The sequence below is a fragment of the Canis lupus genome, chromosome 18 (genome assembly GCF_048164855.1).
Source record: "Canis lupus baileyi chromosome 18, mCanLup2.hap1, whole genome shotgun sequence".
NCBI lineage: Eukaryota > Metazoa > Chordata > Mammalia > Carnivora > Canidae > Canis > Canis lupus.
In genome coordinates, this window is record NC_132855.1 from 60555643 (window position 1) to 60582536 (window position 26894).

Consider the following 26894-nt stretch of genomic DNA (forward strand, 5'->3'; position numbering starts at 1 on the left):
CCTCCCTTGGATGGTGCCTCTGACCCTGCATGTCCCCCTGTGTCCCCAGAGCCTACACCGGTGTTTGCCAAGGAGCAGCCAGCACGCAGTGAGGTGCAGGCCAAGGCGGGCGGCAGCGCCACGCTGAGCTGCGAGGTGGCCCAGGCCGGGACGGAGGTGACGTGGTACAAGGACGGGAAGAAGCTGAGTGCGAGCTCCAGGGTGCACGTGGAGGCCCAGGGCTGCAGCAGGAGGCTGGTGGTGCAGCAGGCGGGGCGGGCCGACGCCGGGGAGTACAGCTGCGAGGCCGGGGGCCAGAAGGTGTCCTTCCGCCTGGACGTCGCAGGTCAGTTCGCGGAGAATAGCCTGGATTACAGGCGATGGTCACACTAGCCCACAGCCCAGACGGACCCGGGAGCTTTCCTGTCCCTTCCTCCCAGCTGCCACTTTCTGTCTGGTGTCTGATCCCAGAGATGTTGCCGGGCGAGGGTTTACTGAAGGGAATGGGCCCCCCGTGGGCAACCCTCAGCCACTCGTTCGGAATGCACGGTTGTTCTTTGCCGTCCTGCACCTGGGCTCCATTTGGTGTCCCGGCCATAGTTGACCAGATGTCCTCACCTGTGGATGCTCTAGTGGTTCCCAGAGGCCTCGTTGGGTGTTTCTCACCATCGAGAGACGTATGGAGTCCAGTACCCAGGGCAAGCACGCGGGCACCCGGTCATCCTTGGAATTATCTCGACACTGCGTGTTTGTGATGGAGGTTTTAGGTGTCCTGGGCGTGCTTCTGTCCTTGCACACGGGTATGGAGCCTCTCTGCACAGAGGCCAGAGAGATGCTCATGGCAGAGCCTCAAGGAAATAGTGAGCATGGAAGTGGTAGCCAAGCACCCGTGGTGCAACAGGCGTGTGTTCGGGAGCTGTCTCCACAAAGCTCGTCCTGTATCATTTTGTCTTCAGTTAGGATATCCCGTGTTAGAACTCCGTGGGATTCCGAGGCAAGGGTTGAGAGAGGGAGAGGAGTACGCAGCCCATGGGCACACTTGTGACCCAGAGCGCTGTGGTGGCGGCCCCCCCCTCGACTGGCAAAAAGGGTCTGCGATGGGGGTCCATGAGCTGTGCCTCCCGGGCCGGTTCTCAGAGAATCCTGTGACTTTGTCTTTATGTTCCGTGTCTCGGATGAGGGTCAGCGCAGCCCCGCCCTGGTCCTGGGGCCGCACACAGTGGACTGCTGTTGTCTCAGGAGATCGTGACCCGCGGGCGTGCGTGGACACCGCCACGGCGGCTGTGCGCCTTTTCGACTTGCTGTTTAAGACAGTCTGACACCATTTAATGCAAGAGAATCAGAATGGTGATGACACGTTGTCCCAGTGGTTGTAGGAAAGGAAATCAAACTGATGTATGAAGTCAACAGTGGGGCTCCCCGGGTGGGTCTGTGGGTGAAGCGTCTGCCTTCGGCTCAGGTCCTGTTCCCATGCTCCCAGGATCGAGCTGTGTCGGGCTCCCTGCTTAACGGGGGTCTCCTTCTCCCTCTGCCTGCCCCCCTCCCCCCGCTTGCTTTCTCTCTTCCTCTCTCTCCAAGAAAATCTTAGGAGAAGTAGACAATGCAAACGGCCCCGCCGGGATGTAGCGCCAGTAACAAAATGTCTTTGTGAATCCACGTGTGAGTCCAAAGGCTTGCCGGGTGAATTCTTCCAGATATGCTGGAATTTAATCACTTCTTGCTCGTGGACTTTCTTATACAGAATAGGAAAGGAGCTGTGCTCTTATCTCATTTTACGTGGTAGCGTAAGTTCTATAGCAAAGCAGGCCGGGGCTGTAGAAACACTTCATAGTGTAGGTCTGTCATGGATTTCAGGGTCTCTACGGGAGACGAAGTATGAGCAAGGTGACACCAGTCTGTCGGAAGCATCACACGGGGGATAGAGGTACAGCTTCATTACCCCCCAGCCCATCACCAATAGCTGTCGGCACAGAGTCGGTGGGAGCAGGGACCCATGTGGGATTGAGGGCCACACAGCTGGTGCCCAGCCTGGAGAACATCCCAGCTTCCTGGGTACTCCCGCTTCCCCAGTGCTGCATCTTTTCCTTTTTTTTTTTTTAAAGATTTTATTTATTTCAGAGAGCACAAGCAGGGGGAGCAGCAGAGGGAGAGGGAGAAGCAGATTCCTTGCTGAGCAGGGACAACCGCCCCCCCCCCGCCCCCGCCCCGCCCCGATGCAGAGCTCAATCCCAGGACCCTGAGATCATGACCTGAGCCACCCAGGCACCGCCCAGTACTGCATCTTGACTTAGATAAGGTTTTGATCACGCGTCCCCCTGTGTCCCCAGAGCCTACACCGGTGTTTGCCAAGGAGCAGCCAGCACGCAGTGAGGTGCAGGCCAAGGCGGGCGGCAGCGCCACGCTGAGCTGCGAGGTGGCCCAGGCCGGGACGGAGGTGACGTGGTACAAGGACGGGAAGAAGCTGAGTGCGAGCTCCAGGGTGCACGTGGAGGCCCAGGGCTGCAGCAGGAGGCTGGTGGTGCAGCAGGCGGGGCGGGCCGACGCCGGGGAGTACAGCTGCGAGGCCGGGGGCCAGAAGGTGTCCTTCCGCCTGGACGTCGCAGGTCAGTTCCACCAACTGAGTCTTGTGTGGAGGTGATGAAGGGATTGCATTACACACCCCGTAGGCCCTGCTGCTCCCTGCATCCGTCCTCACCTTTTCACCTCTGCCATCCTGTTGCCTTCTATTTTCGTAGCCATGGCTGGACGGATGGAGGTTTAATGAGAAGGGTGTGTGTGTGCAGTGACAGGGCCGTTTTTGCGCCCCGAGCGGTGCTGTCACGTCCTAATGCTTAGTCATGCATCTGAGCACCTGCACAGAACCCTCCCAGAGTTCCTCGGTGACCAGGATGATGGCTGTGCTCCACGCTCGGGTAGAGGCATCAAGTAGACTAAGCATCTCACACCTTGGTTATGTGACTGTGCTTTTCTGGGGGGCACTGTCCGGGGTTCTTCTTAGCGAGAGACATTTCAGTTTCTTGAAACCAATAGGGGAGGTTTTGACCATATAATCATATTTGGAAATATCTCAACTAAACTTTAGATTATCCTGTCTTAGTTGCTTCAGGATATTGTTTTTCACATGGATATGCGGTATCTGTGCAGCTCGGTGCAGGGGTAGTTTGCAGATCAAGGGGTCAAAACAAAACAGAAACAGAGTTTTGCATACACGGGCTCCTGCCGAACCGCAGGTTTGTTTGTTTTTACTGCAATGTCTATACGATAAGGAGAGAGGAGTTGTTTTCATAAACGGTGCTTGAATCATTTAAAATTGGGAAAAAATTAAACTGTAATGGAATTCACACAACACCCAAAAGCCATGTCCTGGTAGGATAGCAACCATGAAACCTTCAGATGACACACAGTTGTTTGAAGATTCGGGTAAGGAAAGATTCCTTCCATAGAACTTGAAAGCTCTGAATGCAATAGGACGAGATAGACATATGTGATGACACTAGCATTGAGAATTTCATTCCTCTGAAGAGGCCATAAGAGAGTGAAAAGGCAAGCCACAGATTTGGGAAAACAACTTTAAACACATAGTTGTCAGTCTCTAACTTTTAAGGAAAGAGTGCCTTAAAATGAGTAGAGAAAAGACAGTACTGTTGGTGAATGAGCAGAGACATGAACCGTGTCCCCACAGTGGAGCAACCAGGAGTGGGCAGCCCAGGAATACTGGGGGAGGTGCCAGGCCTCATGAGTCCGCAGACAGTGACAGAGATGCTGGGGGAAGTACAGGGACTCCACCAGATAGACACCAGTTGAAAATACTAAGATAGGAAACGGCATGGAGACTCGGAAGCTTTGTAGACCATAGCGGGGGAAAGTTGCCTTCAAACTCTACAGAAATGTCGAATGTCCTCCGGGAAAGTAGAACAATCCATGTATCATGACCACAGAGTCCATGTACACAGAAGTGTCCCAGACTCCCCTCTGGAACAGCCCAGGTGGGGCAATGATGGGATGTGTGGTGCCCCTGGAACAGCCTATGTGGAGCAGAGTTAGAATGTACTGTCCTCACCTGGAGGGCCCACATGGGGCAGTTGTAGGATGTGTGATCCCAACTGGAGCAGCTCTCACGGAGTTCTAGGAGAAGATACGGTCTGCTCCTGGACAAGCCCATGTGGATCAGCCTAGAATGGAGGTGCCTCACTGGGTGGCCCACATGCGGCGGTGATAAACATTCTAGCCCCACCTGGAACCAGACTAGGTGGGACACTTTTAGAATGTGCCGCCCCCCCCCCCCCACCTGGAAAGCGTGTGTAGAGCCATGATGCGATGTGTGGTCCCCACGTCTAGGGGCCCCTGCGGAGCAGTGAGGGATGGGCACATGAATCGTGTCCCTCATGGTCGAGAAGCTATGGGGCTTCTCCAGTCACATGGCTGGTGCAGAGCCTGGGGACGTTCCCAGTCCCCTGCAGCCCCGTGTAATCTTTCTCCTCCCAGTGCTGCCTTCCTCCCTTGGATGGTGCCTCTGACCCTGCATGTCCCCCTGTGTCCCCAGAGCCTACACCGGTGTTTGCCAAGGAGCAGCCAGCACGCAGTGAGGTGCAGGCCAAGGCGGGCGGCAGCGCCACGCTGAGCTGCGAGGTGGCCCAGGCCGGGACGGAGGTGACGTGGTACAAGGACGGGAAGAAGCTGAGTGCGAGCTCCAGGGTGCACGTGGAGGCCCAGGGCTGCAGCAGGAGGCTGGTGGTGCAGCAGGCGGGGCGGGCCGACGCCGGGGAGTACAGCTGCGAGGCCGGGGGCCAGAAGGTGTCCTTCCGCCTGGACGTCGCAGGTCAGTTCGCGGAGAATAGCCTGGATTACAGGCGATGGTCACACTAGCCCACAGCCCAGACGGACCCGGGAGCTTTCCTGTCCCTTCCTCCCAGCTGCCACTTTCTGTCTGGTGTCTGATCCCAGAGATGTTGCCGGGCGAGGGTTTACTGAAGGGAATGGGCCCCCCGTGGGCAACCCTCAGCCACTCGTTCGGAATGCACGGTTGTTCTTTGCCGTCCTGCACCTGGGCTCCATTTGGTGTCCCGGCCATAGTTGACCAGATGTCCTCACCTGTGGATGCTCTAGTGGTTCCCAGAGGCCTCGTTGGGTGTTTCTCACCATCGAGAGACGTATGGAGTCCAGTACCCAGGGCAAGCACGCGGGCACCCGGTCATCCTTGGAATTATCTCGACACTGCGTGTTTGTGATGGAGGTTTTAGGTGTCCTGGGCGTGCTTCTGTCCTTGCACACGGGTATGGAGCCTCTCTGCACAGAGGCCAGAGAGATGCTCATGGCAGAGCCTCAAGGAAATAGTGAGCATGGAAGTGGTAGCCAAGCACCCGTGGTGCAACAGGCGTGTGTTCGGGAGCTGTCTCCACAAAGCTCGTCCTGTATCATTTTGTCTTCAGTTAGGATATCCCGTGTTAGAACTCCGTGGGATTCCGAGGCAAGGGTTGAGAGAGGGAGAGGAGTACGCAGCCCATGGGCACACTTGTGACCCAGAGCGCTGTGGTGGCGGCCCCCCCCTCGACTGGCAAAAAGGGTCTGCGATGGGGGTCCATGAGCTGTGCCTCCCGGGCCGGTTCTCAGAGAATCCTGTGACTTTGTCTTTATGTTCCGTGTCTCGGATGAGGGTCAGCGCAGCCCCGCCCTGGTCCTGGGGCCGCACACAGTGGACTGCTGTTGTCTCAGGAGATCGTGACCCGCGGGCGTGCGTGGACACCGCCACGGCGGCTGTGCGCCTTTTCGACTTGCTGTTTAAGACAGTCTGACACCATTTAATGCAAGAGAATCAGAATGGTGATGACACGTTGTCCCAGTGGTTGTAGGAAAGGAAATCAAACTGATGTATGAAGTCAACAGTGGGGCTCCCCGGGTGGGTCTGTGGGTGAAGCGTCTGCCTTCGGCTCAGGTCCTGTTCCCATGCTCCCAGGATCGAGCTGTGTCGGGCTCCCTGCTTAACGGGGGTCTCCTTCTCCCTCTGCCTGCCCCCCTCCCCCCGCTTGCTTTCTCTCTTCCTCTCTCTCCAAGAAAATCTTAGGAGAAGTAGACAATGCAAACGGCCCCGCCGGGATGTAGCGCCAGTAACAAAATGTCTTTGTGAATCCACGTGTGAGTCCAAAGGCTTGCCGGGTGAATTCTTCCAGATATGCTGGAATTTAATCACTTCTTGCTCGTGGACTTTCTTATACAGAATAGGAAAGGAGCTGTGCTCTTATCTCATTTTACGTGGTAGCGTAAGTTCTATAGCAAAGCAGGCCGGGGCTGTAGAAACACTTCATAGTGTAGGTCTGTCATGGATTTCAGGGTCTCTACGGGAGACGAAGTATGAGCAAGGTGACACCAGTCTGTCGGAAGCATCACACGGGGGATAGAGGTACAGCTTCATTACCCCCCAGCCCATCACCAATAGCTGTCGGCACAGAGTCGGTGGGAGCAGGGACCCATGTGGGATTGAGGGCCACACAGCTGGTGCCCAGCCTGGAGAACATCCCAGCTTCCTGGGTACTCCCGCTTCCCCAGTGCTGCATCTTTTCCTTTTTTTTTTTTTAAAGATTTTATTTATTTCAGAGAGCACAAGCAGGGGGAGCAGCAGAGGGAGAGGGAGAAGCAGATTCCTTGCTGAGCAGGGACAACCGCCCCCCCCCCGCCCCCGCCCCGCCCCGATGCAGAGCTCAATCCCAGGACCCTGAGATCATGACCTGAGCCACCCAGGCACCGCCCAGTACTGCATCTTGACTTAGATAAGGTTTTGATCACGCGTCCCCCTGTGTCCCCAGAGCCTACACCGGTGTTTGCCAAGGAGCAGCCAGCACGCAGTGAGGTGCAGGCCAAGGCGGGCGGCAGCGCCACGCTGAGCTGCGAGGTGGCCCAGGCCGGGACGGAGGTGACGTGGTACAAGGACGGGAAGAAGCTGAGTGCGAGCTCCAGGGTGCACGTGGAGGCCCAGGGCTGCAGCAGGAGGCTGGTGGTGCAGCAGGCGGGGCGGGCCGACGCCGGGGAGTACAGCTGCGAGGCCGGGGGCCAGAAGGTGTCCTTCCGCCTGGACGTCGCAGGTCAGTTCCACCAACTGAGTCTTGTGTGGAGGTGATGAAGGGATTGCATTACACACCCCGTAGGCCCTGCTGCTCCCTGCATCCGTCCTCACCTTTTCACCTCTGCCATCCTGTTGCCTTCTATTTTCGTAGCCATGGCTGGACGGATGGAGGTTTAATGAGAAGGGTGTGTGTGTGCAGTGACAGGGCCGTTTTTGCGCCCCGAGCGGTGCTGTCACGTCCTAATGCTTAGTCATGCATCTGAGCACCTGCACAGAACCCTCCCAGAGTTCCTCGGTGACCAGGATGATGGCTGTGCTCCACGCTCGGGTAGAGGCATCAAGTAGACTAAGCATCTCACACCTTGGTTATGTGACTGTGCTTTTCTGGGGGGCACTGTCCGGGGTTCTTCTTAGCGAGAGACATTTCAGTTTCTTGAAACCAATAGGGGAGGTTTTGACCATATAATCATATTTGGAAATATCTCAACTAAACTTTAGATTATCCTGTCTTAGTTGCTTCAGGATATTGTTTTTCACATGGATATGCGGTATCTGTGCAGCTCGGTGCAGGGGTAGTTTGCAGATCAAGGGGTCAAAACAAAACAGAAACAGAGTTTTGCATACACGGGCTCCTGCCGAACCGCAGGTTTGTTTGTTTTTACTGCAATGTCTATACGATAAGGAGAGAGGAGTTGTTTTCATAAACGGTGCTTGAATCATTTAAAATTGGGAAAAAATTAAACTGTAATGGAATTCACACAACACCCAAAAGCCATGTCCTGGTAGGATAGCAACCATGAAACCTTCAGATGACACACAGTTGTTTGAAGATTCGGGTAAGGAAAGATTCCTTCCATAGAACTTGAAAGCTCTGAATGCAATAGGACGAGATAGACATATGTGATGACACTAGCATTGAGAATTTCATTCCTCTGAAGAGGCCATAAGAGAGTGAAAAGGCAAGCCACAGATTTGGGAAAACAACTTTAAACACATAGTTGTCAGTCTCTAACTTTTAAGGAAAGAGTGCCTTAAAATGAGTAGAGAAAAGACAGTACTGTTGGTGAATGAGCAGAGACATGAACCGTGTCCCCACAGTGGAGCAACCAGGAGTGGGCAGCCCAGGAATACTGGGGGAGGTGCCAGGCCTCATGAGTCCGCAGACAGTGACAGAGATGCTGGGGGAAGTACAGGGACTCCACCAGATAGACACCAGTTGAAAATACTAAGATAGGAAACGGCATGGAGACTCGGAAGCTTTGTAGACCATAGCGGGGGAAAGTTGCCTTCAAACTCTACAGAAATGTCGAATGTCCTCCGGGAAAGTAGAACAATCCATGTATCATGACCACAGAGTCCATGTACACAGAAGTGTCCCAGACTCCCCTCTGGAACAGCCCAGGTGGGGCAATGATGGGATGTGTGGTGCCCCTGGAACAGCCTATGTGGAGCAGAGTTAGAATGTACTGTCCTCACCTGGAGGGCCCACATGGGGCAGTTGTAGGATGTGTGATCCCAACTGGAGCAGCTCTCACGGAGTTCTAGGAGAAGATACGGTCTGCTCCTGGACAAGCCCATGTGGATCAGCCTAGAATGGAGGTGCCTCACTGGGTGGCCCACATGCGGCGGTGATAAACATTCTAGCCCCACCTGGAACCAGACTAGGTGGGACACTTTTAGAATGTGCCGCCCCCCCCCCCCCACCTGGAAAGCGTGTGTAGAGCCATGATGCGATGTGTGGTCCCCACGTCTAGGGGCCCCTGCGGAGCAGTGAGGGATGGGCACATGAATCGTGTCCCTCATGGTCGAGAAGCTATGGGGCTTCTCCAGTCACATGGCTGGTGCAGAGCCTGGGGACGTTCCCAGTCCCCTGCAGCCCCGTGTAATCTTTCTCCTCCCAGTGCTGCCTTCCTCCCTTGGATGGTGCCTCTGACCCTGCATGTCCCCCTGTGTCCCCAGAGCCTACACCGGTGTTTGCCAAGGAGCAGCCAGCACGCAGTGAGGTGCAGGCCAAGGCGGGCGGCAGCGCCACGCTGAGCTGCGAGGTGGCCCAGGCCGGGACGGAGGTGACGTGGTACAAGGACGGGAAGAAGCTGAGTGCGAGCTCCAGGGTGCACGTGGAGGCCCAGGGCTGCAGCAGGAGGCTGGTGGTGCAGCAGGCGGGGCGGGCCGACGCCGGGGAGTACAGCTGCGAGGCCGGGGGCCAGAAGGTGTTTTTCAGTCTCGAGTTTGCAGGTGGGTTCTAGCATTGGGTAGAGGTTATAGCGCATGACAAATCTGGAAAGGTGGCCTTTTTGACACGGTGGGAGCTGTTGTGTGTTGTCCATGTGGTGGGTTGTCTGTTGATGGGCCCATCCTCGGCCTCTGTCCACTTCCGTGGTCCTTGGGTTAGACAGCATGCTGCAGGCCCTATTGTGGCATGTTCTTGGCATCTGCTTCTCTAAGCTTTTGTCTTCACTGTCACATCTGTACCTTAACTAGTACAAAACCTGCCACTGAGGCTTTCTTGGTCACCTGCACCTGCTAAGGACTGGTCTATCAGAAGAACTTTTCTGTGTAGGTTTATGAACAGATACATTTCCCATTTTAAATCCTTGTTGTGGAGGTATGCAGCCTCAGTTGAGTGGTCTCCGGCCTTGGGATCCTGAGGGTCCAGCTGTCCTTTGTCTAGCACTTGCTTGGGTGCCAATCCGGGCATGGACCTGGGCCAAGTTGTCCTATCATATCTCCTCTCCTGCCCTGTTCCTGAGGCCCTTCTGAAACATGGGTCCAGGCCCAGGCTGTTTCAGGGTCTCTTTGAAACACTTGCTTTTCCACCCTGCAGTCTTTGCCCATGGGGCCCACCTTCCCTGGTGGGCAGGGATCCTGGGCTCTCAGCTCTGGGAGGGACAGAGCTCCTGGCCTCAGGCCTTTGGTCCCAGGTGGCTCCTTCTGGATGCCCTGTCTGGCTCTGGGAGCTGGGTTGTGGCTGGCAGGTGGTCTGGCTCCTAGGTGGGATGGGGCGCAGGACAGGAAGGCAAGGGCCTTGCTCTTATGCCCACCGATGTCCCCCCCAGAGCGGGAGCCTGAGCCCCCTACCCTGCAGAAACCTGGCCGCAGGGAGCCTCTGGTGGTCAGGGAGCATGAGGACATATTCCTGACTGCCACGCTGGCGACACCCTCTGTGGCTGCGGTGACCTGGCTCAAGGACGGCGTGGAGATCCGCAGAAGCAAGCGGCATGAAATGGCCAGCCTGGGGGTGACCCACACCCTGAAGATCCGCGGAGCGCAAACCCTGGACAGCGCGGTCTACAGCTGCCGCGTGGGCACAGAGGGGCAGGATTTCCCCGTGCAGGTGGAAGGTCAGCGGGACTGGGCGGCCCCCAGAGCCCCGTGTGTGCAGGGTGAGGGCGCGGGGGCGGGGGGGGGGGGTGCGCTCCCCTGGGAGGTGCTGTGGGCAGCGACCCTGTGCGGAGCCAGAGTAGGACTCACCGCCCCGGTGCTGTGCGCAGAGGTGGCCTCGGGGGGCCCCCCCGCAGTGATGTGCCTGCCCCCCCCCCCCCCCCCCCCGCAGAGGTGGCAGCCAAGTTCTGCCAGCACCTGGAGCCCGCCAGTGGGGAGCTGGGCGGCACGGTGACGCTGGCCTGCGAGCTGAGCCCGCCACAGGCTGAGGTCGTGTGGCGCCACGGGAGCGCGCAGCTCCGGGCTGGCAAGCGCTTCCGCATGGAAGCCGCGGGGCCCCGGCGCACGCTCACCCTGTCGGGCCTGCGGCTGGAGGATGCAGGGGAGTACGCCTGCGAAACCCGCGACGACCGCACCAGCGCACAGCTCACGGTCAGCGGTACGCGGCGGTGGGGTGCGCGGTGGGTGGTGGGGTGTGCGGTGGGCGGGGTGCCCCTGGGCAGCTTCCTGGAGGAGGCGTCCTTTGTCCACGCCGGCGAGGTGGGGCCTCTGCCTCTACCTGGTCGCCCGCCTTCCTCCCGCTTCTCCAGCAAAATTCCCGTCCGCAGCTCCCCGCATGGTCAAGTTCACGTCGGGGTTGAGCGCCGCGGTGGCCGAGGAGGGCAGTGAGGCCACCTTCCAGTGCGTCGTGTCCCCCAGCGACGCAGCGGTCTCGTGGTTCCGGGACGGCGCCCTGCTGCAGCCCAGCGAGAAGTTTCTAATCTCGCAGAGCGGTGCCAGCCACAGCCTGACGGTGTGCAGCCTGACCCTGGAGGACTCTGGCCAGATCACGGTGGAGGCTGAGGGTGTCTTGTCCTCTGCTGCTCTCCGCGTGCGAGGTGTGTGTGTGTGCAGTGTGTGTATTCGTGGCAGGGAGGGCCTCCCCAAGGGCTGGTTTTCTGGCAGCACTCGATGCCAGCTTGTGTACAGCTGGTGGTCTGGGTGACCTGGAGGCTTCTCTGGGTGGGGCCCAGGTGTTAGGTACCTACTCTGAAGGAGGCAAAGGAAACTCCTACAAAATGCATCTGGCTGGGGAGTGGGCAGAGGTTGAAGCTGTCCAGGGAGGCTTCCCGGAGTAGGCATCCCAAGCCAAAACCCCCTGGAGAGCAAAGCGGAGGAAGTGGGGTTGGCAGCTGGTGCAGGCAGAGGCCGGAGGTGGTGATGGGCTGACACCAGGACCTCCCCTGGGGAGCTGCTGCAGGTCCTGAGTGGGAGTCATGTGAGCACACAGCTTCTGGGGAGATGGTGGCAGGGCCTGGACTAGGAGGCCTGCACCACACTTAGGAGTTCCAGGCATGGCAGGGTCATGGGGGGTAGGGGAGCTGGTGATGAGAGGCATGCTGGGGAACGCACAGCCTCCCAGGGCCTGGGCTTCCTCCCCTGTAGTTGTACCTGTACAGGTGCACGCTGGGCCCAGCCTGGAATCAGCATGTGAGATCATGCTGGGGATCAGCTGTGCCGCCAGGCGTGGGCCGGGGTGGAAGGGCCCCCGAGCTCTGGCCTTCCCAAGAGTGGCAGTGGCTGCAGTGACCTCCCTTGCTTGGGACCCCAGAGGCCCCAGTGCTGTTCAGAAAGAAGCTAGAGCCACAGACAGTGGAAGAGCGGAGCTTGGTGACCATGGAAGTGGAGCTGACTCGGCCGTGGCCTGAGGTTAAGTGGACGCGGAATGCTACCGCCCTGGCGCCAGGCAAGAATGTGGAGATTCACGCGGAGAGCACCAGTCACCGCTTGATTCTTCGCTGTGTGGGTTTTGCTGACCGTGGCTTCTATGGGTGTGAGACTCCGGACGACAAGACCCAGGCCAAGCTCACCGTTGAAAGTGAGCAGCAGCAGCAGGCTGGGCCTGGGGGGTGGGCAACTGGGAAGGAGATGGGACGGGGAGGGAAGCAGATGTCCCCCTGGAGGGATGGGCCCTGGGGGATGCCAGGAAGGTAGCGAGGGTGGATGGGGTGGGCTTCTCCCTCCTGGACAGCTGGCCCGCTCTGAGGCCCCTGGGGTGGTGAGTGGCCTGAGGACCATGGTGTCCGGACAGGGGCTCACCTCTCCCTGTGCGTTTGTCCTGCAGTGCGCCAGGTCCGGCTGGTGCGGGGCCTGCAGGCAGTGGAGGCATCGGAGCAGGGGACGGTCAGCATGGAGGTGGAGCTGTCCCATGACGATGTGGAGGGCAGCTGGACGCATGACGGCCTGCGGCTACAGCCAGGGCCCACATGCCAGCTGGCGGTGCACGGCCCCATCCACACCCTGACGCTATTCGGGCTGCGGCCACAGGACAGTGGCCTCATTGCTTTCAAAGCTGAGGGGGTGCACACGTCTGCACGGCTCGTAGTCACTGGTGCGTGGGCTTGGGCAGGACCCATTGCAGAGCGCCTCACCTCTGCCCCTGGGGGAGGCGGGCAGCACAGGGTGGTGGAATCCTGTGGGTCAGGGGCATTGGGTCTCATTCCTAGAACCAGCCATGTGATACCACCCAGCTTAGCCCTCCCCCCACCACCCTGCCTCTCACTTCTCCTGTCCTGCCAACCTAGAGCTGCCTGTGAGGTTCAGCCGCCCCCTGCAGGACATAGTGGCCACAGAGAAGGACAAGGTGACCCTGGAGTGTGAGCTGTCACGCCCCAACGTGGATGTACGCTGGCTGAAGGTACCTCCCTGTTGCGGGAGTCCTGGGCTCCCCCTGCCTGTTTGTGGCCTCGCAGGGGTGGGGTGGCTCTGTTGGGCAGCTCCAGTGTCTGACCTGACCTCATCCCTCCTTAGGACGGCGTGGAGCTGCGGGTGGGCAAGACAGTGGGCATGGTGGCCCAAGGTGCATGTCGGAGTCTCATCATTTACCGGTGTGAGCTCGGGGACCAGGGCGTGTACGTGTGTGACGCCCACGACACGCAGAGCTCAGCCTCCCTGAAGGTGCAAGGTGGGCAGATTAGGGGTCCAGGCCTCCCTGCATTTCCCAGCCGAATGCTGAGCCCCCTTGCTCTGCCCTGCCCTGTGCTCCTCAGTAGTCGGGGGAGGGGGAAAGCTCCGTGTGTCTGTGTGTGACAGGGCCTGGCTTGTTACCCCAGGTCGCAAGGTCCAGATCGTGAGGCCTCTGGAGGATGTGGAGGTGATGGAGAAGGAGGGCGCCACCTTCTCCTGTGAGGTCTCTCTCGATGAGGTGCCAGCAGAGTGGTTCTGGGAGGGCAGCAAGCTCCGGCCCAGTGACAACGTGCGCATCCGCCAGGAAGGTGCGACGCTCAGCAGGCCTCGGGTGGGCACGTCCTCCCTCCGTCCCCCAGTACTGAGTGGCCCGTCTTTCCAGGAAGGACACACACGCTTATCTACCGGAGGGTCCTGGTAGAAGATGCAGGGGAGATCAAATTTGTGGTTGAAACTGCAGAATCTCGAGCGCAGCTGCGAGTGAAAGGTGAGAGTGCAGGGGAGGGTTTGTGCTGGATGGCTCCTGAGTGAGCACGCACCCCTTTCCTGTCTTCCAAGTGGGCCCCAGAGAAGCAAGCCCCTAGGTGACATGGGGTCGCCCCCTAGTGGCCCTGGTGAGAGGGGAGGGGGTCAGCATGGGCTGTTCTGCCCCAGCGCAGGGGCCCAGCCTGGTGCCAGGAGGACACAGAGGCAGAGCCCCCAGGCCACAGTGAGGGTAGGGTTCTGGGCGCCCTGAGAACCCCGCTTCCTCATGGGCCACACCCACAGAGCTGCCAGTGACCATCTTGCGCCCGCTGCGGGACAAGATAGCCATGGAGAAGCACCGCGGAGTGCTGGAGTGCCAGATGTCTCGGGCCAGCGCCCAGGTGCAGTGGTTCAAGGGCAGCGTGGAATTGCATTCTGGGCCCAAGTACGAGATGGTCAGTGACGGCCTCTACCGGAAGCTAGTCATCAAGGATGTGCAGCCCGAGGACGAAGACACCTACACCTGCGATGCTGGGGACGTGAAGACAAGCGCCCAGTTCTTCGTGGAAGGTGCGGGCAGGGCAGTGTGAGCACCTCTCCAGCGTCCCGGGAGCGGCTGGCGGTCCTCCCTATGGGACGCCGCCGGTGACCAGCCCCTTGCCCACAGAGCAATCCATCACCATCGTGCGCGGCCTGCAGGACATGACAGTGATGGAACCTGCCCCTGCCTGGTTTGAGTGTGAGACTTCCATCCCATCGGTGCGGCCACCCAAGTGGCTCCTGGGAAAGACAGTGCTGCAGGCCGGGGCCAATGTGGGCATGGAGCAGGAGGGCACCGTGCACCGGCTGACACTGCGGCGCACCTGCTCCACCATGACCGGCCCAGTGCACTTCACCATTGGCAAGTCGCGCTCCACTGCGCGCCTGGTGGTCTCAGGTGAGGGCGTGGCCCCACAGGTAGGCTGCTCATGGATCTGGCATGGACCTGGCACAGGTGGGGGTAACCTCCTCGGGCTGTGGGGACCCCGGGGGGCCCTCCGTGTCCGCAGCGCTACCCTCTCCCCTCCAATTGCAGACATCCCCATGGTGCTCACACGGCCGCTGGAGCCCAAGGCAGGGCGCGAGCTGCAGTCAGTGGTCCTGTCCTGTGACTTCAAGCCGCCCCCCAAGGCTGTGCAGTGGTACAAGGAGGACACGCCCCTGGCACCCTCGGAGAAGTTCAAGATGATGCTGGAGGGCCACATGGCTGAGCTGCGCATTCTCCGCCTCACGCCTGCTGATGCAGGCATCTACCGGTGCCAGGCTGGCAGCGCCCAGAGCAGTGCCCAGGTCACGGTGGAAGGTAGCGGGGGTGCGCAGGGTCCGGGAGGGGGCCGGGGCCGGGGGCGCCTGTGGCGGGTGCTGAGCAGCCGCTGTGCTCCTGGCAGCCCGCGAGGTGACCGTGACGCAGCCACTGCAGGACGCACAAGTCACGGAGGAGGGCCGGGCCTGTTTCTCATGCGAGCTGTCCCATGAGGACGAGGAGGTGGAGTGGTCGCTCAACGGCGCGCCTCTGTACAACGACAGCTTCCACGAGATCACCCACGAGGGCCGTTGCCACACGCTGGTGCTGAAGCGGGTCCGGCGGGTGGACACAGGCACCGTGCGCGTCTCCTCCCCCAAAGTGTCGGCTACCGCCCGCCTGGAGGTCAAGGGTGAGGCGTCCCTGGGGTCCTCCGGTGTGGGGGGGGTGCTCTCCGCAGGCAGGAGGTGGCACTGGCTCAGCTCCCCACCCTCTCCCCCCCAGCAAAGCCGGTAGTGTTCCTGAAGGCCTTGGACGATGTATCCGCGGAGGAACGGGGCACGCTGGCCCTGCAGTGCGAGGTCTCAGACCCCCAGGCCTGCGTGGTGTGGCGAAAGGACGACGTGGAGCTGGGCCCCAGCGACAAGTATGACTTCCTGCACACAGCGGGGACGCGTGGGCTCGTGGTGCACGACTTGAGCCGGGACGACACCGGCCTCTACACTTGCAGCGTGGGCTTGGAGGAGACCCGCGCCCAAGTCATTGTGCACGGTGTGTGGCAGGGGTTAGCTTCAGGGGGCGGGACTGGGCCAGGGGCGGGACTGAGCCCAGGGCAGGGGAAAGGGTCGGGGGAGGGGGGCACCCATTCTCCAAGGCCAGAAGCTGCTGCAGACCGAGCGGTCAGCGCGAACTCCTGGAGGAGCAGGTTCGTATGATCTGAGCAGGCCCAGGTGCAGGCAGGGCGTGAGCGATGCCGAGCAAGGTCGGGCTGGGGACACTGGGCTGGCCCTGTTTGATAGGGTCACCAGGTGCCAGGGATTCTGCAGAGGCTGGAGACCTCGCTCTGCACCAGGGTCTGTGCGAGCAGTTGCAGGGGTGCAGAGGGTAGTCAGGGGTTACCTCTTGGAGGCAGCCTGTGGCAGAGGCCCAGGTGTCAGACATAGGATGCCCTAGAAGGACTCCCAGGCTGCAGGCACTGCCCGGCGAAGGTGGTTGTTGGCAGACCACCTTCTAGTTTGTTAGGCAGCCATGTCATAGGTCACCTGCCAGCAGGGCAGCATCAGCCCTCTCACCCCCCAGGACACCAGGGTCCCTTCAGATGTCCCTCTCAGCCTGGGCCTGGCCTCCTATGTGCACTGCTGTCCCGGCCCATTCTCCCTTCTTGCATGTACATGGCAGGGTTGTGCCCTGGTCACCCTGTGGCAGGTCTCTAAAGGTCTGGTGAGGTTTGAGATGGTTCAGGGAAGAGGACAGGGCAGTGTGGTGAGTTTGGGAGCTGGAGGGCCCCTTCACTTGGGGCACCCATCCTTCCCCTTCAGGAAGGGGACACTGGAAGCTCAGGAGCTTTTGAGCTCATGACTACTGTGGACGGTGATTGCTCTCTGTAAGATAGGATGGCGATCACACTGGTTGCAACAGCCCTCGGTGATGCAAATGCCAGGGTTTGGCCAGCTGGAGGCTGGGGGTCAGCAGGCCCACCAAGACTGGGGCTGGAGGGTGGGAGTGAGGTCTCAGCCCTTGTGACAGGGCATGTAGATCTGGCATCCTGGCTGGCATGACCACCGTCTCCTGTGGCCCTCAGACCTGCACGTAGGCATCACCAAGAGACTCAAGACAGTGGAGGTGCTGGAGGGCCAGAGCTGCAGCTTTGAGTGTGTCCTGTCCCACGAGAGCACCGGCGATGCAGCCACATGGACCGTGGGCGGCAAGATGGTGGGAGATTCTGGCCGCTTCCGGGCCACACGCCAGGGCCGCAAGTACACCTTGGCTGTCCGAGATGCTGCTGCTAGTGACGCTGGGGAGGTGGTGTTCTCCATGCGGGACCTCACCTCCAAGGCCTCCCTCATTGTCAGAGGTGAGCATCACCCGCAGGGCAGGCTGGAGGTGGAGCGGGACCGCGGGCTAGGATGGGCACTGCTAGGACTCTGTTCCCCAGGCCTGGGGAGCTTCCCTGGGGGGGCCCAGAGGCATCTGTTGAGGTGCTGGGGGTTTAGTTTCCCAAGGGAGCTCACTCCAGAGGGTGAGATCGTCCAGTGTGTGGGCGGGAGCAGAGTTTCTGGTGTCTACTGTGTGGTCCCACAGCTGGGCAGCCCCCTGAGCTTGTGGCACCACCACTGGCGTTCCTGAGCTCGTGCACCTGGCAGAAACACGGCTGCGTGATTTGGTTCACAGCAGATGCTGGGGATCTGAGTGATCCTGAGGCCTGAGTCTGTGGTCTCATGTTTCCCCTCCCCAACCCTCCCCTGTGACCATGGGGGCTCTGTATAGGTTTTGTGGTCTTGGCCTCTCCCTCAGCATGGCTAGGGCCTGGCTGGGCCTCATGTGTGGCTGCTCTGCTCTCTTCAGAGAGGCCAGTGGATATCACGAAGCCCCTGGAGGACCAGCGGGCCGCTCCGGGCGACGATGTGGTGCTGAGCTGTGAGCTGTCTCGGGCCAGCACCCCGGTGCGGTGGCTAAGGGATGGGAAGTCCATTCGCAACAGTCAGAAGTACGAGCTGGTCACGGAAGGCACTCGGGCCATGCTGGTGGTCCATGCAGTCTCACTCAGGGATTCGGGCCAATACTCATGTGAGACAGAGGCTTCCAAGACTACGGCGACCGTCTGTGTGGAAGGTGACCCTACCAGAGATCCCGGCATGGGTCCCCATGGCCTCTTCCCCTCCTGGCTCAGCAGGGGATCTGTGCAGGATGGGGGCCATTCCCCATCCTGAGGGGCTGGCATGGGGTGTGTGCTGCCTTCAACCTCCCCTCCTTCCACCCCCTCCCAGAAAAGGCAAACAGATTCATGGAGGAGCTCGCTGATGTGCAGGTGGAAGAGAAGGGCACGGCTGTGTTCATGTGCAAGACAGAGCATCCCGCAGCCATGGTGACCTGGCGCAAGGGTGTCACAGAACTGCATGCCTCAAGGAAGCACGTGCCCAGCCAGGAGGGCCTGACCTTGAAGCTCACCATCAATGCCCTGGAGAAGGCAGACAGTGACACCTACACCTGTGACATTGGCCAGGCCTCTTCCCAGGCCCGGCTCCTGGTGCAAGGTGAGGCCCGGGTGGGCACAAGCTTTGTTGAACATGGGCTTGGAGGCCGTCGGACCTGATCCCTGACACTTCCAGCACTGGGGGTATTGTCACCGAGGCACTCCTGGAGGGACCTGGTGTGACGGTGTGGGTGTCCTCGTGCAGCTGTTTGCTGAGAGCCCCTCCTGTGTGCTGGCCCCGGGGTTCGGGAAGGATTGCACATGGGATGTGGGGGCCTGGGAGGTCTCAGGTGTGAGTAGCAGCTGTACCTGTGGGTAGCCTGAGGGTTACTCCCCCATCTCACAGATAGGGGAACGGGCCTGCTGTAGGAGCTGTGGCTGCCCAGGGCCATAGGGCGCACGTGTCTAGCAGGGGAGTGCACTGCCCTCATCACCAGGGCCAGCATCCAGGCTCAGGGCAGGTCCCCCAGGGCGGGGCGGGGGGTGGAATCTGTCCACAGGAAACAAGGGAAGACCACAAAGGCTTGCTGTGTTTTTTCTATGACAGCCAGCCGTGTAGCGAGCTCACGTGGAGACCCCTGAGTAGGTTAGAAACCATGCTCCATAACAAAGCAGCACCCATGCTTAGTCCAAACAACATGGGTTAGAGTGAGACCCCACAGGAGCAAAGCCATGTCTGCGAAGACCAGACATGGTCGTGAGGCTGTCGGCAGTGTGGCCAGAGTTGTGTTGGTCTTCGCATGCTTTCCCATCTGCTCTGCACTTGCTGCCAGCTTCTGGGTCACCCCCAAGTTCTTTCCATGGCCCCACAGCCCTCAGACCCCTGCAGGTACAGGAGGAGCCTGGAAGCAGCATCCACCGTAGTCGTCAGGACTGCTTTCTGAGCTGTCCCCACACCTACGTTGTTCACGGCAGAAGTGGGGTCTTTGTCCCTAATGATTCATGTCGCTAATCCTCCAAAGCATTTGAATTTGATTTTAGCGAAGGCAAAACTGTTGTCACACTCCTGGTCCTCTTGTTCATCCCGGATTTAATGGTGTCTGGGACCTTGGGGATGGATGCAGGCGGGTGTGGAGTACAGTTCAGCAGTCGAGGGCCCTCTGCGCCCAGCCTCTGTGCTCCGCAGGAGGACCCTGGAGGTGGGCCTGGACAGTTCAGCTCTGCGCCCCTTCCTGGTTCCTGGGTTTGTCACCTGCGGCCTATGAGCTGTGAGCCTGCTCGGGTCTTGGGGGAGTGACCGTTTCCCTTGGAGCTGGTGGCTGGGGACCCTGACTTACTGCTCTGTTCTCTGCAGGCCAGCGTGTACTCATTACGGAGGCTCTGGAGGACGTGGAGGTGCGTGAGGGAGCCTCAGCCACCTTCTCCTGCCGCATCTCCCCTGCCGACTATGGGCCTGTCCACTGGTTCCTGGACAAGACGCCCCTGCACCCCAACGAGCTCAATGAGATCGAGGTTCAGCCAGGTGGCTACCACGTGTTAACCCTGCGGCAGCTTGCCCTCAAGGACTCGGGCACCATCCACTTTGAGGCAGGGGACCAGCGGGCCTCGGCCACCCTTCGGGTCACAGGTGGGTGGTATGATCTGTGCCCTGAGGGGTCTGGTCCCTGGGCTGGAGGGTGCAGCCTCATGGTGGGCAGATCTCGGCCACGTGCATAGCATGGTCCTGGGCAGACCGTGCCTGGCCCGTAGGGCTCATTTTGGGTGATCATCGCATATGGCGTGCAGAGATGATCCACTGTGTCCACACTGTAGGCTGCGGCACCTCGGGCCTGCCCTGTTCCCCTTTGGCCCCGCCTGAAGGGACAGTTGCACACTCGGCCAGGGAGCTGCTCGGTCTGCAGGAGTCCCCAAGTGTCCTTGCTTTGCTCTGTACCCCCAGAAAAGCCCAGCGTCTTCTCCCGGGAGCTCACAGATACTACGGTCACAGAGGGGGAGGAGCTGACCCTGGTCTGCGAGATCACCACCCTGGACGGCTCTGTGTGCTGGACCAAGGATGGGAAGGTCCTGCGGCCATCAGCCCGGTGCCAGCTGAGCCAGGAGGGCCACCGTGCCCAGCTGATCATTACGGGTGCCACCATGCAGGACGGCGGGCGCTATAAGTGTGAGGCTGGGGATTCCTGGAGCAGCTCCATTGTCAGGGTCCACGGTAAGTTCCCAGGGTCATGCCCTTGTCTTGGGGCGGGGGGGGGGCCCCAGGCCCCATGTGGCTCCTCCTCTCCTGGTCGGGGAGGCCCATGGCCCCCACAGTCCGGCTCCAGTCGCCCCTCCTGCCACCATGGCCTCCTGACCAGCAGCGATCTTGTGTCTTGGTTTCTGGCCCATCTGTGTCCCCCTCTCCCAACTCGGCTCATCTCCACCTGTGTCAGCATGGGCCACATCACAGACACCACAGGCCAGCCCTTCCACAGCAGCATTTACCATTCCTTGTCCTGGAGCTGGGAAGTCACAGGGCCGGGCGTCGGCAGGGCCACATCCTCCCGAAGGTCCCTCCACGGCGTGTACATGCCATTTTCTCCCTGTGTGTGTGTGCGCCCTAACTTTCTCTCACGTGATCATGTATCTTGTGGGATTAGGCACCTCCAGATGACCTCATCTATGTTAATCACGTTGGTTAAGACCCTACCTCCAAACACAGTCATTGTGAGGTTCTGGGGTTTGGGGCACTCCAGTGTGTGGATTTGGGGGGTACAGACCACCCTACTCTGTCCTTCTCTGCTCTTGGCCGTTTGTCCCCCTCCTGGAAGACAGTGTTGGGGATTGTGTTCTGTAGCCCCTGTGTGGGAAGGGCGAGGTGGGCCTGCCTGAACTCTCAGGCCATGGCATGCCCATGACCCCTAATGCAGGGGCTATCAGCCAGGTGGCCGCAATGGGTGCTGAGCCAGGCCTGTGCCTGCCCACAGCACGGCCAGTGTGCTTCCGGGAAGGGCTACAGGACCTGGATGTGCTGGAGGGGAGCGCTGCCACACTGCGCTGTGTGTTGTCCACGGTGGCTGCACCCGTGCAGTGGCGCCGGGGAGACGAAGTTCTGCGGCCCGGAGGCAAGTACAGCATGCGGCAGGACGGCCCAGTGCTGGAGCTGGTGGTGCGGGACCTGCGGCCCCAGGACAGTGGGCAGTACTCCTGCTGCTTCGGGGACCAGATGACCCTGGCCACCCTCAATGTGAAGGGTAAGCACCCCTGCCTGCCATCCCGCAGGCCCCTTTATGCTGGTGGGATGACGAACATGACCTAGTCTGTGTGCCCTGTTACAGCCCAGCCCACCGAGTTCATAGGGAGACTGAGGAACAAGGAAGCCACGGAAGGGGCCACGGCCACGCTGCGCTGCGAGCTGAGCAAGGCGGCCCCCGTGGAGTGGAGGAAGGGGCCTGAGGCCCTCAGAGCCGGGGACAGGGTCAGCCTGAGGCAGGACGGGGCCGTGTGCGAGCTGCAGATCCGGGGCCTGGCCGTGGAGGACTCCGGGGAGTACTCGTGCGTGTGCGGGCAGGAGAGGACGGCGGCCGTGCTCACCGTCAGGGGTAAACGCCGTGTGGGGCCGCGTGGACCTGGGGCTTGGTGTCTGCCCGTTGTCTCCCCATCACCCCTCCTTCGTAGCACTTTGTGGGCCCCTATGTCTGTCCTCCTGTGGTTCTGTTTGTCCTGGATCCTGTTTCCTCCTTCAGCAGACATGCTGATGTTTACGTTCAGCCCTGTGCCCCTCATCTGTGTAAGGCCTGTGGGCCTCCCTCATTGTCTCCACATGTGTCTCACTAACGTGAGGCCCTTCGAGGTGGTGTGATCCTTGCATGTGTACCCATCCTGGACACAGGGCCCCAGAAAGCTGACTGGCTCTGGAGTCCTGGCTCTCCCCGGCCGTGCTGGCCAGCATCACACCAAGCGTAACGTCTGGGGAGCCACGGAAGGGCCACGGCCTCACTGTGAGCAGGCCAGGCTGGGGGGGGCGGGGCACGGCCTACACCAAGTGCTCTGCACACCCAGCACCTGGCCCATGTCTGTTGGGGTTTGTGTCTTCTCTGTCATGTTCGTGTCCTGCCTCTTCCCTGTGGTCAGAGACCATGATTGTGTCTATGTCACCTTGACCCTCCGCAGCGCTGCCCGCCAAGTTCACCAAGGGCCTGAGGAAGGAGGAGGCCACGGAAGGGGCCACGGCCACGCTGCGCTGCGAGCTGAGCAAGGCGGCCCCCGTGGAGTGGAGGAAGGGGCCTGAGGCCCTCAGAGCCGGGGACAGGGTCAGCCTGAGGCAGGACGGGGCCGTGTGCGAGCTGCAGATCCGGGGCCTGGCCGTGGAGGACTCCGGGGAGTACTCGTGCGTGTGCGGGCAGGAGAGGACGGCGGCCGTGCTCACCGTCAGGGGTAAACGCCGTGTGGGGCCGCGTGGACCTGGAGCTTGGTGTCGGCTTAGTGTCATCCTGTCACCCCTTGTCTCTAGTAGGATTGTGGACGTCTGCGTCTTGCCAGTGACCTTCTCCAGTCTCTCCCAGCCTCCACATCCTTATTCTGTATCTGTCGCGATGTTCACATCCATGCTATGTCCCCTCTGGACTCTGTCTTCCTCGCTATCTGTGTGTTCATTAAGTCATTCACGCTGTGACCCTTTACTGGTATGTGATTCTCGTGGGTGTTTCATCTTAGACCAAGTGTCCCCAAGACAATCTGATTTCCTCTGTGTCACCTTGACCCTCTGCAGAGCTGCCCACCAAGTTCACAAAAAGTCTAAGGAATGAAGAGGCCTCGGAAGGGGCCACGGCCACGCTGCGCTGCGAGCTGAGCAAGGCGGCCCCCGTGGAGTGGAGGAAGGGGCCTGAGGCCCTCAGAGCCGGGGACAGGGTCAGCCTGAGGCAGGACGGGGCCGTGTGCGAGCTGCAGATCCGGGGCCTGGCCGTGGAGGACTCCGGGGAGTACTCGTGCGTGTGCGGGCAGGAGAGGACGGCGGCCGTGCTCACCGTCAGGGGTAAACGCCGTGTGGGGCCGCGTGGACCTGGGGCTTGGTGTCTGCCCGTTGTCTCCCCATCACCCCTCCTTCGTAGCACTTTGTGGGCCCCTATGTCTGTCCTCCTGTGGTTCTGTTTGTCCTGGATCCTGTTTCCTCCTTCAGCAGACATGCTGATGTTTACGTTCAGCCCTGTGCCCCTCATCTGTGTAAGGCCTGTGGGCCTCCCTCATTGTCTCCACATGTGTCTCACTAACGTGAGGCCCTTCGAGGTGGTGTGATCCTTGCATGTGTACCCATCCTGGACACAGGGCCCCAGAAAGCTGACTGGCTCTGGAGTCCTGGCTCTCCCCGGCCGTGCTGGCCAGCATCACACCAAGCGTAACGTCTGGGGAGCCACGGAAGGGCCACGGCCACACTGTGAGCAGGCCAGGCTGGGGGGGGCGGGGCACGGCCTACACCAAGTGCTCTGCACACCCAGCACCTGGCCCATGTCTGTTGGGGTTTGTGTCTTCTCTGTCATGTTCGTGTCCTGCCTCTTCCCTGTGGTCAGAGACCATGATTGTGTCTATGTCACCTTGACCCTCCGCAGCGCTGCCCGCCAAGTTCACCAAGGGCCTGAGGAAGGAGGAGGCCACGGAAGGGGCCACGGCCACGCTGCGCTGCGAGCTGAGCAAGGCGGCCCCCGTGGAGTGGAGGAAGGGGCCTGAGGCCCTCAGAGCCGGGGACAGGGTCAGCCTGAGGCAGGACGGGGCCGTGTGCGAGCTGCAGATCCGGGGCCTGGCCGTGGAGGACTCCGGGGAGTACTCGTGCGTGTGCGGGCAGGAGAGGACGGCGGCTGTGCTCACCATCAGGGGTAAACGCTGCATGGGGCCACGTGGGGCCATGTGGGGCAGTGTCTGATGTCCCGAAGCTGTGTCATGTCTCTTACTCTGCCTTGGTCACCGTGTGCGGTGCTTCTGCTTCTCTGTGTGTCTCCTGTGTCCTGCAGTATGAATCTCTAGTAGCTGCCTGTGTGAGGCTCATTTTGGGTGAACTGCAGAGAACAAGGCCCTCCGTGCCTTTAGGGAGGGCACATCTGGGAGGCGGGGTGGGGGGCATCCCTCAGTACAAACAAGGAAATTACAGCCTTTTGAGGCCTCTGGAGGTAGCACGCCATAGATTGGAGCTTGGCATTAGAAACCGGGAGACCAGGAGGCTGATTATGGAGGGGAGCCAGGGCCATAGGAGAGCTGTAGAGGAGGAAGTGTGGGTGTGGAGGGTGGATGGAGGTAAGGTCTAGGTGTGGGGATGAGGTAGAGATTTGTTGGGTCTGGAGATAGTTTGTTGAGGTAAGTAGGAAGGTTGAGGTGAGGTGTGTTGGGTGTAGAGAGTGAGGTAAGGTGAGTGGAGTGAGGTGACGGGAGTTGTGGAGAGTAAGTTGAGATGAAATGGTGGTGGAAGCTGAGATGATGTGTTAGGTTAAAGTGAGGTGAAGTATGGCTCGGTTGGATATGTAGAGTGAATTGAGGTGAGGTCTGTGTGTGTAGGTGAGGAATGTATGGAGGTGAGGTGATCTGAGTGTGGAGGTGAGATGAAATGAAATGTGGAGGCGAGGCGAGGTGGGCGAGGAAGGTGAGATGAGGGGAGTGAGGAGCCAAGTGGATGAGGAAGGTGAAGTAGGTGAGGAAGGTGAGGTGAGGTGAGGTGGGTGTGGAGCTGAGATGAGGTGTGTGTGGAGGTGAGGTAAGGTGGGTGTGGAGGTGCAGCGAGGCAGGTGAGGTGAAGTGAGGTGTATATGGAGGTGAGATGAGGTAGATGAGGTGAGGTGGGGTGGGTGAGGAAGGTGAGATGAGGTGGGGTGGGTGAGGAAGGTGAGGTGATGTTGGGGCTGTGTGACCAGGTGAGGTGGCAGGTGAGGTCTGCATGTAGAAGGAGGGGAAGGCCAGGGAGTGCCTGCCCCAGGAAGGCAGTGGGTGTCCATGGTTGCTGGGGGTCCCTGTGTGGTGGCTGGCTGTACTCCCAGTAGCTGCGGGGGGTGTGTGTGTGTGCTGGCACATGGTATGTCAGACTGGGGTGGGACTCAGGGTGCTCAGGGAATGGCAGGGTTGTGTCAGCCAGAGCAGGAGGGCTGGCTCAGGGCTCCCAGATGGCAGGGCCATGTCCTGTGGCGGGTGGTGAGGGCAGGGTCCCTGTGCAGTGGAGCCACCTCCTGTGGGGCATCTTGCCCACTGTCCCCAGGGGCCCTGCCCCCACCAGGCAGCTCCATTTCCAGCTTCCCATCTGTGGCCATTCCTTACCTTCTGGCTTGGGTCCGTGATCTGCGAGTCTGCCTGGCCCTCCCATTCGCCAGGGTCCTGAGGCCTGGGCAGGCCAAGGGAGGGCCCCAAGCAATGTGCAACGGCCTCACGACAGGACCCTGGGGACAGGGGCCCAGTGCAGAGCCTGACCTGGGCCCATGCTTGGTCCTCCCCCTCAGGGGCCATGTAGGGGCTTGGTCCCGTCCCTCAGGGGCCCCATGGGGGCTTGGTCCCCTCCCTCAGAGAAGCAGATGCAACAGGACAGGGTGAAGCCACCCACCGCATCCTGAAGGGTCCAAGGAGCAGGCCAGACCCTGTGCCCTGGGGCTGTGGGGACAGCATAGCCTCTGCCATGGTGGCGCTGGATGACCCTGAGGGCCCGGGCAGGGGGCCTGCCCAGCAGTCTGCGTGCCCTCCTGTCTAGGAGCCTCCAGGGGCAGAGGGGTGGAGGATCCAGGCTGTGTGGCTGCGGGTGGCCCGAGAGAGCCGCCGCTGGCAGTGGGATCCCTAGGACACCGCGACAAGGGGACAGGCCGGGAGGACTGCAGCTCCGCTTCCCTCAGCTGGGTGTTTCACTCCTGTGGAGAGTCCGGGGAGCCCCGTTCCTCAGCTGTGTCCGTCAGAATCGCAAACGGCTACAATATAGGGAACCACTGAGGGGGCCATGGGCATGGAGTGACTGCAGTGGCATAGTTGGGTATTGGGGTACAGGATGGACCTGGGCCCTGGATTCTGGTATCAGGGAGCCTGAAGCAGGATGAGCCATGGAAGATGCTGGAAGATGTGCCCTTGGGTCGCTGCTTCTATCCATCCCTTGGGCACCGTGACCACTTCCGTGTGTGTGTCTGCATCCGAGGTCCTCTATGTCGTTGCTGGCCTGTGTCCCCGGGTCTAGGCCAATTCGCGCTCTGCCACCACACACTGACTCTTGTGTGCATCTCAGCGTCCACAGCCTGAGTCCTCAGATTCCCCATCTGACGTCCTCTATGTCACCTTGACCCTCCGCAGCGCTGCCCGCCAAGTTCACCAAGGGCCTGAGGAAGGAGGAGGCCACGGAAGGGGCCACGGCCACGCTGCGCTGCGAGCTGAGCAAGGCGGCCCCCGTGGAGTGGAGGAAGGGGCCTGAGGCCCTCAGAGCCGGGGACAGGGTCAGCCTGAGGCAGGACGGGGCCGTGTGCGAGCTGCAGATCCGGGGCCTGGCCGTGGAGGACTCCGGGGAGTACTCGTGCGTGTGCGGGCAGGAGAGGACGGCGGCCGTGCTCACCGTCAGGGGTAAACGCCGTGTGGGGCCGCGTGGACCTGGGGCTTGGTGTCTGCCCGTTGTCTCCCCATCACCCCTCCTTCGTAGCACTTTGTGGGCCCCTATGTCTGTCCTCCTGTGGTTC

General features: G+C 60.4%; 1 protein-coding gene across 9 annotated transcripts in view; it reads left to right on the top strand.

Annotated features, from left to right (window-relative positions):
* Window positions 1-26894, top strand: part of OBSCN (obscurin, cytoskeletal calmodulin and titin-interacting RhoGEF) — a 134103-nt gene that overhangs the window by 54615 nt on the left and 52594 nt on the right. For all 9 annotated transcript variants that reach the window (XM_072784698.1, XM_072784694.1, XM_072784695.1 and 6 more), the window contains exons 17-46: window positions 50-325; window positions 2307-2582; window positions 4523-4798; window positions 6780-7055; window positions 8996-9271; window positions 10093-10377; window positions 10590-10856; window positions 11026-11295; window positions 12009-12275; window positions 12522-12788; window positions 12982-13094; window positions 13208-13361; window positions 13510-13671; window positions 13746-13850; window positions 14132-14398; window positions 14496-14765; window positions 14904-15170; window positions 15256-15522; window positions 15615-15881; window positions 16912-17184; window positions 17676-17942; window positions 18098-18364; window positions 19598-19870; window positions 20183-20449; window positions 21204-21470; window positions 21555-21818; window positions 22390-22653; window positions 22988-23251; window positions 23823-24086; window positions 26518-26781. In XM_072784698.1, the coding sequence (XP_072640799.1) occupies window positions 50-325; window positions 2307-2582; window positions 4523-4798; window positions 6780-7055; window positions 8996-9271; window positions 10093-10377; window positions 10590-10856; window positions 11026-11295; window positions 12009-12275; window positions 12522-12788; window positions 12982-13094; window positions 13208-13361; window positions 13510-13671; window positions 13746-13850; window positions 14132-14398; window positions 14496-14765; window positions 14904-15170; window positions 15256-15522; window positions 15615-15881; window positions 16912-17184; window positions 17676-17942; window positions 18098-18364; window positions 19598-19870; window positions 20183-20449; window positions 21204-21470; window positions 21555-21818; window positions 22390-22653; window positions 22988-23251; window positions 23823-24086; window positions 26518-26781 (7542 nt within the window). The remainder of the gene's footprint in view (window positions 1-49; window positions 326-2306; window positions 2583-4522; window positions 4799-6779; window positions 7056-8995; window positions 9272-10092; window positions 10378-10589; window positions 10857-11025; window positions 11296-12008; window positions 12276-12521; window positions 12789-12981; window positions 13095-13207; window positions 13362-13509; window positions 13672-13745; window positions 13851-14131; window positions 14399-14495; window positions 14766-14903; window positions 15171-15255; window positions 15523-15614; window positions 15882-16911; window positions 17185-17675; window positions 17943-18097; window positions 18365-19597; window positions 19871-20182; window positions 20450-21203; window positions 21471-21554; window positions 21819-22389; window positions 22654-22987; window positions 23252-23822; window positions 24087-26517; window positions 26782-26894) is intronic.